The sequence below is a fragment of the Gymnoscopelus braueri genome (assembly GCF_963280865.1).
Source record: "Gymnoscopelus braueri genome assembly, chromosome: 23".
In the NCBI taxonomy this organism is placed as follows: Eukaryota; Metazoa; Chordata; class Actinopteri; order Myctophiformes; family Myctophidae; genus Gymnoscopelus; species Gymnoscopelus braueri.
In genome coordinates this window covers 8,962,814-8,976,927 of record NC_137625.1, presented here as the reverse complement: position 1 = coordinate 8,976,927, position 14,114 = coordinate 8,962,814, and the positions used below count along the sequence as shown (strand labels likewise).

The 14,114-nt window shown below is 42.3% G+C and overlaps 1 protein-coding gene across 1 annotated transcript in view; it reads left to right on the top strand.

Moving 5' to 3' along the window:
* Nucleotides 1–14,114, top strand: part of dock4b (dedicator of cytokinesis 4b) — a 260,551-nt gene that overhangs the window by 222,409 nt on the left and 24,028 nt on the right. Inside the window, 5 exon segments of the mRNA XM_080421428.1 lie at nucleotides 3,040–3,123; nucleotides 6,705–6,824; nucleotides 7,392–7,516; nucleotides 11,457–11,566; nucleotides 11,569–11,576. Coding sequence (XP_080277554.1) covers nucleotides 3,040–3,123; nucleotides 6,705–6,824; nucleotides 7,392–7,516; nucleotides 11,457–11,566; nucleotides 11,569–11,576 — 447 coding nt within the window.

Below are 14,114 nucleotides of genomic sequence, written 5' to 3'. Positions count from 1 at the left end.
GAGATCGTTGTTATTAGTATTCAGATTTATTGCTCTCGACCGGAGTGGGGGTGGGTGGGCACGTATAGGAGAATTACGTCTGATTTACTTTGGGGCCCTTTGGCGTTCTACCTCTAATTGGACTTTTTGTAGTGATTTAGTGAGCCGCTCGGCGCGCCCGAGTCCCTCTCCCACTGGTCCCTGGTGAGAGACTTCCATCATTCATATATGGTGTAGTAAAATGAAAATACTCAAGTAAAGTAAAAGTATCTAAATGTTGTACTAAGTACAGGACTTGAGTAAATGTACTTAGTACTAGTTACTTTCCACCACTGGCAAATCATAGACTCTGCACATTAAAAGCCCAGAAAGTGGTGCGGCATTTAATCTCCTGTCCACCTCCCTGTTTTTGGTATCATGCGGGAGGATATGGGTTTTATATTATTATCGACAGTGTAGACATTTAGCCGACACTTATCCGTAGTGATTTTCATATACAAGCGCAGATCACTGACATTACAATCAAAGCTGGAGCAGGGGAAAAGGTCAGATTCCTCGGTGTGCCGAGAACGTGGAGAGTGGCGTGTGTTTGTAGGTGTAGAGCTCCAAAGGTCTCTCTGTGAAGATGCAGACTTCTGAGAAACCAACTCCTGTCTGGTATTAACCCATTAAGACCGAGAAAGTATCTGTGTAATTTTTTTCATTCCTTTGGCTATTCAAAAATAGCAAATCTACAAGCTCATAGCGCGGCACTCGGTGCCGCGCTATGAGCTTGTATATCTGCTATTTTTGAATAGCCAAAGTATAAAATAATTGCGAACGCAGCGGAAGGAGGCGTGCCTCCGCGCAAGTGGAGCTTACTACTGTATGAAACCGTGCTCGGGTTGTGTGTGTGTCTGTGTGCAGTATTGTGTGCACTGCCTGTGTGCAGCCGCGCCCCCATGTGACTCACGCTCTCATTGGCTGCTGACAGATCTCAGAGTGCAACAGTGTGGCTGAAATCCGCCTGCCCCTGGGTGACTAATTACACTCCTCTGAGAGAAATATAGCAGCTACAGTCAAAAATAACACATCTAATAGCATCTAGACGAGTTCATCTATTGGGATATCTAAGAATTCCATGTCATTTGTGCATATTTCAGGCCGGATGGCAAGTTGAAAACGCCTTAGTTTGAGGACAGTTTTAGATTTCTTCTTGCTATGTTATTTTCGAGCTGCGTTTCGCTTCCCGCGTTCGCGCGTCTTACTTGTGGTTAAAGTGGTTACACAGATGCGTTCCCGGTCTTAATGGGTTAAGATTGTTTTGTTTATTTGATAGCCGGAGCCGACAGACATGGCAAGTCACACTCGGATGCCAATTATTGATCGAGATCTGTGTGTGCGTGTGGGTGGTATGTGCATATCTTTGTGTTTGTGTAGGCATTTAAGTGCATTATATATCTGTCTGTTTGTGTGCATGCACTTTTTTTTTAACGTGTGTGTGTGTGTGTGTGTGTGTGTGTGTGTGTGTGTGTGTGTGTGTGTGTGTGTGTGTGTGTGTGTGTGTGTGTGTGTGTGTGTGTGTGTGTGTGTGTGTGTGTGTGTGTGTGTGTGTGTGTGTGTGTGTGTGTGTGTGTGTGTGTGTGTGTGTGTGTGTGTGTGTGTGTGTCGGCGTACGTGTGTGTCTTTGAAGTAGCAGTGTGCTTCTCTTTTGACTCATCCGGTTGTGTGTCTTTGGAGATAGACAGCCGTGTCCTTGAGAGAGGAGCAGCGCAGACCTTTATTCTTTTTTTCCCGCCCTTCCTCTTGTGAACTCCGGCCTTCCTCTCTCGCCGTGACAGATCTGAAAGGAGATTGCGAGTCGGGGGCCTTTCTGATTGGCTCATCATCTCTTTCCTCCTTGTGTACGCTGGGAAAATCTTGCAGACGCATCTCTGTGTTGATGGCGACGGCAAACACCGGGGAATCTGCGATTAACGCGCAGACACCGCTAACGCGCCGACCGCCATTCAAAGCACAGCCACACTTTCTCACCCTATCCGTTTACTCTTTTTGAATCAACTTTTTTAGTTTGGGAACTGTGTGCTAAAAAGCAAGTCTGTGATTCATAATCAGGTGTGGTATTGAATCCTGGGGAAATCGGAGACCAAGCGGACACTTAGAAATTAAACATCAAATTGTCTACCTACGTAAGCCGAAAGCAAAGGGTATATATGGTTGTGTGAATTCATCAACAGTTGTAGTTTCAATTTATTGTTCACTGTTGTGTGTGATGGTTTTCTAATTTCCTTTCCAGGGATTTTTTTTTCTTTCAATTTGTGTTTCTTGGCTCTGTATTTTTTTCACCAACCATATGGCTTCATCACTGCGCAACTAAACTAATCTGAACTCGGAAGGCTTTTACAAACCAGCCATGAATGTTGATTCAACAAGTAATACCAACACAATTAGACTTGGCTTCACGATTGGCAAAAACAAGGCGGGTGTTTTACAGTCAGTTGATTTTCTCAGAGGACCTCACAAAATGGTGGCGTGTCCCTTGTAATGGCAGTGGAAACATTTATCATAAAAAAAAGTAGAAACCGCCTACTCTAGCTCTGGATGGAAGTGAACTTTCTTACGTGACCTCATTATGTAAAACAAAACATCATAACAATCAAACACCTTGCGAGACACACCAATTGAAATGCCACTGGGATTGTCTTGTTGATTTTAAAAAAAAAATCTTTGCAGGTTTTGATGTACTCTAGGAATAGTTTACTTTTACATAACGATGAAAATTGTACCACTGAATAATGTTAAACGATATGCTGTCCACCTCTGCAGCAGCAACAATAATACATGATCTAAACTCTAAAAGTGTAATTGTTTTGTGATCTTCATCAGATTGTCCCTAGAGTGTCCTTTCCTGTTGTCTACGTGTCTAATTGTGTGTGTGTGTGTGTGTGTGTGTGTGTGTGTGTGTGTGTGTGTGTGTGTGTGTGTGTGTGTGTGTGTGTGTGTGTGTGTGTGTGTGTGTGTGTGTGTGTGTGTGTGTGTGTGTGTGTGTGTGTGTGTGTGTGTGTTTCTCTCCCCTTGCAGGCTTTCTTTGTCAAGGACTACATCCTGAACCACCCAGAGGACGGGGACAAGATAGGACAACTCAGAGAGCTCATGTTTGAGCAGGTCAGTGATAGCGGACGAAACCACTCCATGTTCATTTAACACATTAACACATTCCATGCCAGAGTTTAATATCATAATGTACTCACCCACTGCCAGCGATTTATAGTTTTTTTTTGTTTTTTTCACCTCGCCACAGACCTCGCTAAATACCTTATTATGTGTGAGTGGCCCAGAGAAGACATTTTCAATCGGCGACATTCCGTCATTTCCGTATCCGGGTGTGCTACAATGAAATGTGTCACTGCGAGAGAGGTCTACAATGAAATGTGTCACTGTGAGAGAGGCCTACAATGAAATGTGTCACTGCGAGAGAGGTCTACAATGAAATGTGTCACTGTGAGAGAGGCCTACAATGAAATGTGTCACTGCGAGAGAGGTCTACAATGAAATGTGTCACTGCGAGAGAGGCCTACAATGAAATGTGTCACTGCGAGAGAGGCCTACAATGAAATGTGTCACTGCGAGAGAGGCCTACAATGAAATGTGTCACTGCGAGAGAGGTCTACAATGAAATGTGTCACTGCGAGAGAGGTCTACAATGAAATGTGTCACTGCGAGAGAGGCCTACAATGAAATGTGTCACTGCGAGAGAGGTCTACAATGAAATGTGTCACTGCGAGAGAGAGAGGCCTACAATGAAATGTGTCACTGCGAGAGAGAGAGGCCTACAATGAAATGTGTCACTTAAAAAAAAAAAAGACCACTTCACGTACGCTGCGGCTTTATTTAGGTTCGCGTAGATCTACGCGATTGGCATGCAATGTGTTAAGACAAATGTCTTCTAAATCCTAACAGTTTTCTGAAAACCCTATGTTGCTATATCAGTGGTGCTCAAACTTTTTTATGTCAAGGACCCCCGAAATTATGCATTTGGTCGTGGACCCCAATCTCAAAATATTTTGTTCCAGGAACCCCACTGAAGCAAAGATTTGATACAAACATTCAAAGATTGTGCACAAAATGTCACGATAAAAAAAAAAAATCTGATCTGCAAGCTCTGAGCTTAAAACTAAAATGACGCAGATGCTTTCCTGGTTTTAATGGATTGACTCCAAATGGAAAAGTCAACAGAGGAATTATCTGTATTCCATTCCCCACAGGGTCACATGTTTCTGTGGTTCACTTCAGTTTGAACTTTCAACTTTAAAAGAGTAGTTCACCCCCAAAATATACTTGTTTTCTATCAATTACACACCTCATGAAGCATTGAATTAATGGGGATTTTGGAGTTTTTGTCGCATTCCTAAATTGATGACTGGCGGAAAGATGCTAATGTATCCGGTAGGAGACTCAAAGGAGAGCTAATGTATCCGGTAGGAGACTCAAGGGAGACTCTTTGAGTCTCCTACCGGAGAGACCGCCGGTCATCAAATTATTGGCTTAGGAATGTGACAAAAACTAAAATATCTCCATGAATTCAAGGCTTCATGGGGTGTGTAATTGATAGATTATTATAAAAAAAAAATTGGGTGAACTACTCCTTTAACTCAGCCACCGGCCAAAATTATGCTTCCTTTTAATTAAAAAAAACCCCTTAAACCTCATGTGTATGAGCCACGGTACGGCACCATTATATCAGCATACATATATGCAGCTATAATATACGCAAATGATGTAAGTCCATTCTGTGCTATACAGCTCCTCGGGCAAGGAAAATCTTAACTTTCTGCAAGCACAGCTCCTTCCCCAAAGCCGTGCACACACACGCTGAACATTACACCACCGTCTCCATCTCACTATGATATCACGCATACATATGTATGACCTTAATGTATCCATATGTATGCCATATATGATGAAACTGAACGCATATTGCACCTGTGACACTTTTGTACTTTGTTTCGTCTGTGTGTCGCCGAAGTGTTGAGCAGCTGAATGTCATGAGGGATTTAGTTTTTCTCCTTCGGCACTAAAATGAATACCAATGACCCCCTGATCTACCGTTAACATGTGAAATGAGACTTTGCTCTGAGTTTTACCACACAATGTGGTCCGATGAGTCCCATCCTGTTTTTACCAGCTAAGAAATTCTAAATTAAAGTCCTTTTTTTTTTACTCCCGCTGATCTATAAAAAGTCTCCCATCACACCTATTATCTCCTCCTGTCTAGATTATTACTGCAACTCCATATACTCTGGCTCCAAGAATTAGTTCAGAAGGTAGCAGCCCCCTCATAAAACCCGTAGAGCAGCGCTCCTTACACCAATTTTAGCCTTCTTTCATTTTCACCTACTTTAACCTATTCATTTTAGAATTGATTTAAAAATGGAGCTACAAGCTCACAACGCTTCGCAGATGATGCGACACATTGTGAGCTCGTAGGGCGGCTATTTTCGTCCCGCGATGGAAGAATGAATGGGGTTTATAGCTTCTCCGTTCGCTCGTTTTGCGCAGTAGATGTTTTTTTTTTTTAAACGTTTTGTTTATTAGTTTTTTTTTTTTTTGCATACTCACAAGTAACACAGTAATTACTGAAGCAAATAAACAGAGTATCTCCAAAGAGTCAAAATAATTAAGTTACAGGATAGACAAATCTCAAGTATGAAAAAAGATAAATTGAATAGGATATAAACAGCAAAACAAGACAACAACAAAACCAACATACATAAAGGAAAACAACAACAGACAACAAAACAAATACAAAACTTAAAGTTGTACAATGCAAAATCACAACTAACGATTTTTAGCAACCTCTGCTGGTCACTACCGTCACTGCATACAATTTCCCTAGTCCTCGATTACCCAGAATTCCATTCGTTTTCACCGGAAGCCGGAAGCGTTTCAAAAAGCGATCTTTTAATTGTTTTATACTATCTACGGATCGTTTCTCTTAGCCAGTGGAGCATTAGTTACCATGAGCTGTGCTTTCTTTTTCTGTTCTTTTTCGATCTTCCAATCCTACATTATCTTAAAATCAGCGTGAGGTTCCTTTTTGTTAATAGCGCGGTAGTTCCTGGCCAAACAGGAAACCGTTGCGGTAGTTCCTGAGGACGTCGGCCACGACGTCATGACGTTGGCCAGGAACGTCATTTTCCCGGGAAAGTCCCCCCCGTACACGTTCAATAGAAAATATATAAATAAAAGGCTTCCGGGGGTGAAATTCACGGAGTGGGTGTTGTGAAACTTTTGCCACTCGCAAAAGATATACAATTTAACTTTAGTTTTGTTGAAAACGTTACCTAGTATTACTTTAAAATCTCCAATAGCACGTATATATAAAATAAAAAGTCCATGGTCTATAAACGTAAACACAGGTATGTTCATTGAAAGCAATGTATATGTCAGTGAGGTGTCAAGCAGGTATACACCAAGGGTTTATCACACAACAGAATGGCTACTGCCATATATACAGGTTACAGACTCAATCAGGTTCCGTTGGGGGTTCAAGTGCAAGATTATCAACGTGCGATAGAAAAGGTTGCCATGCCTTATCGAATTTTGAGATAGAGCCACGCAATGTGTACTTAATTTTTTCTAATTTTAAGAAGTACAGTATATCACAAATCCAGCGGGAATGGGAGGGTGGGTATGTTTTCTTGCGCAGTAGATGTTAACGTGTGGTTCTGCTGTCTTTTCCACAGGCTCGTATCTTGGAGTACGGCCTGGCCGTGCACGAGAAGTTTGTCCCCCAGGACATGAGACCCCTGCATAAGAAGCTAGTGGACCAGTTTCATCTGATGAAATCCAGTCTTGGCATACAGGTAGACCACCCCCCCCCCCACCCCCAAGCTACCACCAGTACAGTCTGTCGTCTTAGCGTGTTCTACAGTATATCTACTGTACAGTATAGAGATAGGGCCCTATTTTCGCCGGTGCCTTACCCATTATCCCTAATCGTCTTTGCCATGTTTTACTATTTTTAAAGACATTTTCAAATGGTTCAACTAGCCGATCTACATGGAAACGTTGTGAGCTTGTAGATTGGCTATTTGAACTATTTGCCCCATACTGTACAATATGTTTGATAATGTAGAGCAGTATTTTGCTCTCTTTCTAAAAAAAGCTCTGGGACCCCCAGTCAAACGCTGTAAAGTCGCCAGTGTTAATTTAACTCTGAGAGTGTACAAAGGGAGTACACTCTCAGAGTTACGGTTTTGGTCCCCGTGCCAGACGTTGAGCACCAAGTGGACCCAACAGCCCCTCCCTTCATCATGTTAACAGTTGTGTTCCTATTTGCATAATTCACGCCAGGCGCCAAAAAAAAACAAGCCCACGCGATCACTTCCTCTTCGCTCCGCTTTCCAACCCCCCCCCCCCCCCCACTTCAGGAGTTTCCAGCGTACGTGCGCGCCAGCCCCGTGCACTTCACCAACGGAAGCCCGCGGACGTGCAGCAGGAACTCTGTGCCCAACATCATCAGCCCGGAGGGTGGCAGAGGCATCGCCAGGCGCAGGTGAGAACCGCCCCCCATCCCCCCCGCCGCCATCTCAACAACAACTGCAGACGTTGACATTGACTGGTGCTGTTTTTGTTTTGCAACACAAAAGAGTTGGGGTCAAAAAGGGACCATATAGAATTCGTGTGATTTACATAAATATGCATATATGCAAATACGTGTCTTCCCTGTTGGGCAGAAACCCTGTATGTACAATGCTGTTACTTGTCAGGAAATGGGAGGAAAACATTTTTGAGGATTTTTTTTTAACACATTCATCGCCAGAGTTTAATCTCATAATGTATTCACCAGTGCCAGCGTTTTATTGTTGTTTTTTTGTTTTATTCACGTCGCCACAGACCTTGTTAAATCCCTTTAGATCTAGCATAAAACTGTTTGTAAACACAGCGGCAATCCGACTGCGTCGCCCAGTGAAATCCCCGTCAAAAACTCAGTCGCCATCTTGTAGTTACAACAGTTTATGTTAAACAGCAATCAGCGACGAGAAAATGGCGTTTTAGTGTCCGCTTTAGAATGGAGGCCGATGGGATCGGCAAAACCGGATCCCGGATAATTCTGTTTCCGGTGGTGCTACAATGAAATGTGCCGTATCGAAAGTGAAAAAAAGTGCAATGTGGAAAGGTCTACGCGATTGGCACGTGGCGGCTTTGAATAGGTTCGTGTAGATCTACGCGATTGGCAGTCAATGTGTTAACACATCCACCGCCAAGGGCTAATCTCATAATGTACTCACCAGTGCCAAGGTTTTATTGTTGTTTTTTTGTTTTTTTCAGGTCGCCATAGGCCCCGTTAAAATCCTTTAGATTGCGCGATCCACTGTTTGTAAACAACGGGCACATGTCCTGGTGTGTACTCGTCGAGACCGCGAGTCAAACGGAGCCGCCATGTTTGAGTTCTGACCGTTTATGTTAACATGGGAAATGCGAGGATGAAAAACTACATAGGTTTTACAGGGCTTTTAGTGTAGGACTTAGAATGGAGGCCGACGGGAAACAAAAAACGGGATCGCACTTCCGGTCGACTTCTAGTGGTGTTACACTGAAAATGGTCCCCCTAGAAAATTGAAAAAAATTGAAAAATTGAAAAAAAGGAGAAAAAAAAACCGGACCGTAGGACTACGGTTTCGGCGCTTAACAGTTGGATTTAACGGACCGTAGGACTTACGTTCTTGGCGGTGGATGTGTTAATATTCAGTATTCAATATTATTGAAGTATTCAATATTCTTGTTAACCCTTTAAGACCGGGAAAACATCATTTGTGGCATTTTAAGATTTCTTTGGCTATTCAAAAATAGCAGATCTACAAGCTCAAGCTCTATGAGCTTGTAGATCTGCAAAAAAAATAATTATCGTGAAAGTTTGTGCAAATTTTGGAATATATATATAGATTTTTGTAAAGCGAACATTTGTAAAATAATTAGTTCCAGGGACCCCCAGAGGAAAATATTTGAGTTACAAATGTCCGCTAAAAAAAAAAAAAAATCTAATATTTGCAAAAATGTTCATGATATATATTTTTTTGCAGATCTATGAGCTTGTATATCTGGTATTTTTGAATAGCCAAATAAATCTAAAATGACAGAGATGCATTCCCGGATTATATGGGTTAACCACCTAAACCCCATGGAACCGGAGTTCCTCAGGGCTCAATACTAGTCTTTTCTGTTATTGTGGGGGAAAGCTTTCGCTGAAAATAGCCGATCGACAAGCTCACAACGCGACGCAACGCGTCACAATGTGAGCCACAATGTGGACGCTGGGGTTTAAGTGGTTAACACCTTTTTATTGTTTAAATATGTATAATAAACACAGACAAGCCACTTTCAACCTGGCTCCATTTTATTTGGGGTATGAAGCTCACAGCGCGGCACTACGCGGCTCGGTGTGACTTGCCGATTGGCTATTTTTGCGGCTTTTGTGCGACACTGTTACACGACGTAAAGAAAAGCATGAAAAGATGAAATATGGAGGTACAAGGTTTCTGTACGACAGTGACTACGGTATATAACTGTATATTTCCTTATGTAAGCAGACACAAAGGATCCACATGGCGCCACACTGAGTCCTTTGGTGTCTCGGTTTACGTTGCATTCCTCTCTGCCTTCTTTTCTTTCCCAGCTTGCCTTCTCTCTCTCTCCTTGAACTTTTTACCTTTAACACCTTGACCTCCCGCGTTCTTCTTTTGTTCCCTCCTCCTCCCTCTTTCCTTCACCGATGTGGCGCCATCTGGGCGCCGGCAGGGGGACTGGCACACACACACACACACACACACACACACACACACACACACACACACACACACACACACACACACACACACACACACACACACACACACACACAGAGCTGGCCCTATATGTGCCAGACTGGTGGGCGTATAGTACTCTGTGTGTTTGTGTGTGTGTGTGTGTGTGTGTGTGTGTGTGTGTCTATATTAACCCATTAAGACCTGAGTCCGATTCTTAAAATGTTTTCTAAATCCTAACAGTTTTTTGAAAACAAAAAAAAAAAAAAAAACAGATCTACAAGCTCATAGCGCGGCACTCGGTGCCGCGCTATGAGCTTGTAGATCTGCTTTTTTTGAATAGCCAAAGAAACCTAAAGTGACACAGATGTGTTCCAGGTCTAAATGGGTTAATATACTTGCTTGCCTGGTCCTCAAAAGAGAAATGGATGGTTTAAAAACAAACAAAAAAACGATATAATTATAACCCATAATTGTAATGGTTATAATTAGAAAAATAATATACGGGTTGAGGCTAGAATGAAGCATTTGGAGGTTAGGTTTAGGGGTTATGGTTGGTGGTTATGGTGGCTGATGTATAGGTATAACTGCGCACTGGTGTCACACACCGAAGATAACTAATCTACAAGCTCGCAACGTGGCGGTGTGTGAGCTTGTAGAACAGCTAAGCTTTGCTTTAGGGTTAAAAATGGCACAATATTGTAAAAAATGGCATGCATTCATTAGTCACCTCACCGTCCTAAAATGGTGATGTGTGTGTAGTTTCTAATGTGCCCACTGCCCGGTGACCCTGCCATCCTGTCTACCTGCAATATCCGGCCTCCACAATACACACACCCGCACACACACACACACACACACACACACACACACACACACACACACACACACACACACACACACACACACACTCAGAATCACACAATTGCACGTCAGTCTCTCTCGGATATTAACAGCTAGTAACACCGTCGTACGACAAAATATAAATCGGGCGTAACCACTCATACATAACACCACCCACCCTATTCTGCCAGAAATAGCCTATCTACAGCTCTCAGCGCGTTGCAAACCTTGTAGATCAGCTATTTCTGGCAAAGATATTTTGGTGTAGAAGGAAACGAGAGCAGAACCAGTCTGTTTTAACTAAGTGTAGAGGGTTTAAGTGGTTCAATGCCTCACCACATAACTGTGATTGATGGCATCATTAATCTTTTCTCTGAACTAACCTAATGTATTTTTTTCTGCCCTCTTTCTCTATCTATCTCTCTCTCTCTGTCTCTCGCTCTCTCTCTCTCTCTCCTCTCTCTCTCTCTCTCTCATCTCTCTCTCTCTCTCTCTCTTCTCTCTCACTCTCTCTCTCTCTCTCTCTCTCTCTCTCTGCCTCTCTCTCTCCCCCCCCCCCTCTTTTGTCTGGTGTTATCCACCTCTCTCTCTGTGTATTTTTGCCGTGACTCACATTTCTATTATGGGTGAGTGAATCCCCTGGAAGCGCGCGGCGCACAGCAGAAAATCCTCAGTGAGACTTTAACCCAGAGAGTGTAAAAAAATTCACATTTTTACAGTCCAAGCCTGTTAAACTGTGGATCACAGCTGTGGTGGTGCGGGACATAATGTACTGTGTACTGCAAAACCTTTGTTAAGAACGCCCACGATATAATCACCCGTCTCTCTCTCTCCCTCTCTCTTCCACAGCCCCCTCAGCTACCCAGCGGTGAACCGCTACTCGTCTTCATCGCTGTCGTCCCAGGCCTCCAACGAGGTCAGTAACATCACTGGGCAGTCGGAGAGCTCGGACGAGGTCTTCACATGCAGGTATAACTCCTCCTGTCTGTCTGTCTGTCTGTCTGTCTGTCTGTCTGTCTGTCTGTCTGTGCTGTCCCCCCCATTAGTGGTGGAAAAGTACTCGAATATTTTACTGAAGTAAAAGTATCGATACTGCTATTTCGAAAACCTCTGTTACAAGTACAAGTTCGGTATTAAAAATGTACTTGAGTTAAAGTACAAAAGTACTGGCATCAAAATGTACTTAAAAGTACCAAAAAGTAAAAGTACTCATGCATAATGTCCCTTTCACAAGTTTTCAAGTGTATGAAATGTATAAAGATTATTATATATTTTTCAAATGGCCGAAATATATTTAGGGCTGAAGTGGTGAATGTATTTTCTGTAATATTAATCAAAATCTACAAAGTAATTAATAACTCAATTTTTCAAATAATTGTAGTGGAGTAAAAGTACAATATTTGCCTCAGGTGCCTGAGGTGTAGTGGAGTCGAAGTAAAAGTATTGAAAATTGGAGATACTCAAGTAAAGTAAAAGTACCTCAACAATGTACTTAAATACAGTACTTAAGTAAATGTACTTAGTGACTTTCCACCACTGCCCCCATCATTATCTCCATCGCTGGTTCCCTGCTTGTAACATGCTCTGTCTTTCTCACTGTTTTTTGTTAACTCTTTCTTTCCAACTCTGCCTCACTCTCTCTTTCTTTCTAATTCTCTCTCTCTCTTTCTTTCTAATTCTCTCTCTCTCTTTCTTCTAATTCTCTCTCTCTCTTTCTTTCTAATTCTCTCTCTCTCACTTTCTTTCTAATTCTCTCTCTCTCTTTCTAATTCTCCCTCCCTCTCCCTCTCTCTCTCTCTCTCCTCTCTCTCTCTCTCTCTCTCTCTTCCTCTCTCTCCGTCTCTCTCTCTCTCTCTCTCTCTCTCTCTCTCTGCCGCTCACTTCAGCTTGATTATCAGAAGATAAATGAACAGTGTCAGCTAATCATTTCAACAAATCATTGCTGTACATTGAAATAATAGGTGATAATTGGTAATTGCTTTAAATAATGAGTAGCTGGATAAGTCGTGATTAATATGAAAACAGAATATGAATACAAGAGAATGTATTTCTCTCTCTCTATTTCCGTCAATCTCTCACTGTCATAGTTACACAACCATTTGTACAGCAACTTCCTCATAAACACTTATCACGGCACACCAATGGGCACGGCAGAATCTCAAGGCACAGCAGTACCTGACTCATGGCTCACGTGTGCCTCGGCATATACCGATGCATACACTTGGTACAATTTGATCTGCTTCACAATGCAATGAGATAGATAGACACCTTTTATTGATCCCGAGGGAGACATTCAGGCGCCAGAGACAGCACAGTAGTAAAGTAACAGACAGATACAGGGCATAGAAGTGCAGTACCGAAGAGTAGTAATCCCAATAAAGTGCACCCTCAAACAAATATTAATAAAAGTACAGACGTATAAACCCTATGAAATCATCCTGCCTGATGCAGAACAAGGAATAGAGCAGGAGGGTAAGCCTATATACAGTATAAGTCTAGTTATGATATCGGCACAAACCACAGGTAACCCAACAGGTGTAAGAGTAAAACTTACTTAAACTTCAGTCAACGCAGCAGCATAGATAAAAAACAACAGAATAATGATAGAAATCATAAAAGATTTAAAGAAAAGAGTGCACAAATTTTGCAAAAATAGAATAAAAAAGAGCATCATACATGTGCATAAAAACTTGGCATATTGTGTACACCAACAGCATTTTTTCCTAGGAGCTGCCACTTAACTTAATGTAAACAACTTCTCAGTATATTCTATATACAGCAGATTAGGTAGGTGCAGTTCAAGCATAATAGTGCAAGGAAAGAGTGGATGTTACAATAGTCACACAAGGCTGTAATGCTTTACAGAAGGGTTACAGAAAGTCAATTACCATTGACCCATGCGTGCGTCGTTAATGCATTCTCATAGCAAAGGACCGACTAAGTCCCTCCAGCCTCATCTTGGGGTAAAGGAATAAATCCTTCCTCTTTTTTGCGGTGCATTTTCCAACACATCATTTCCATAAGTTATTGCTACAGTATATTTGTACTTTTTCTGAACAAAGTCACTGAGAGCGATAATGAAGGGGGGAGACTCGCACTGCCGGATCCCATTAACGCCTTTACACTTAGTACGGCTGATCGTGGAGAAATGTAATAATAACCACATTCCACTTGGGATTCGCCCCGTTAACCTTCGCCAGTAGACTATAAATTACGGCGTGTTTGTGCTCAGTCACGCTGTTTCTGTGCTGCAGCGTTGGCTTCTCGTGATTCTGGTGTCGATCCGCTCACTTACGACGATGAGGATGATTGAATTTAACCCTTTAAGACCGGGAACGCATCTGTGTGTCACTTTAGATTTTTAGCTATAACCATTATTTTATACTTTGGCTATTAAAAAATAACAGATCTACAAGCTCATAGCGCAGCACCAAGTGCCGCGCTATGAGCTTGTAGATCTGCTATTTTTTGAAAAATCTTGAACATTTTGTGCAAATCTTTGAATAC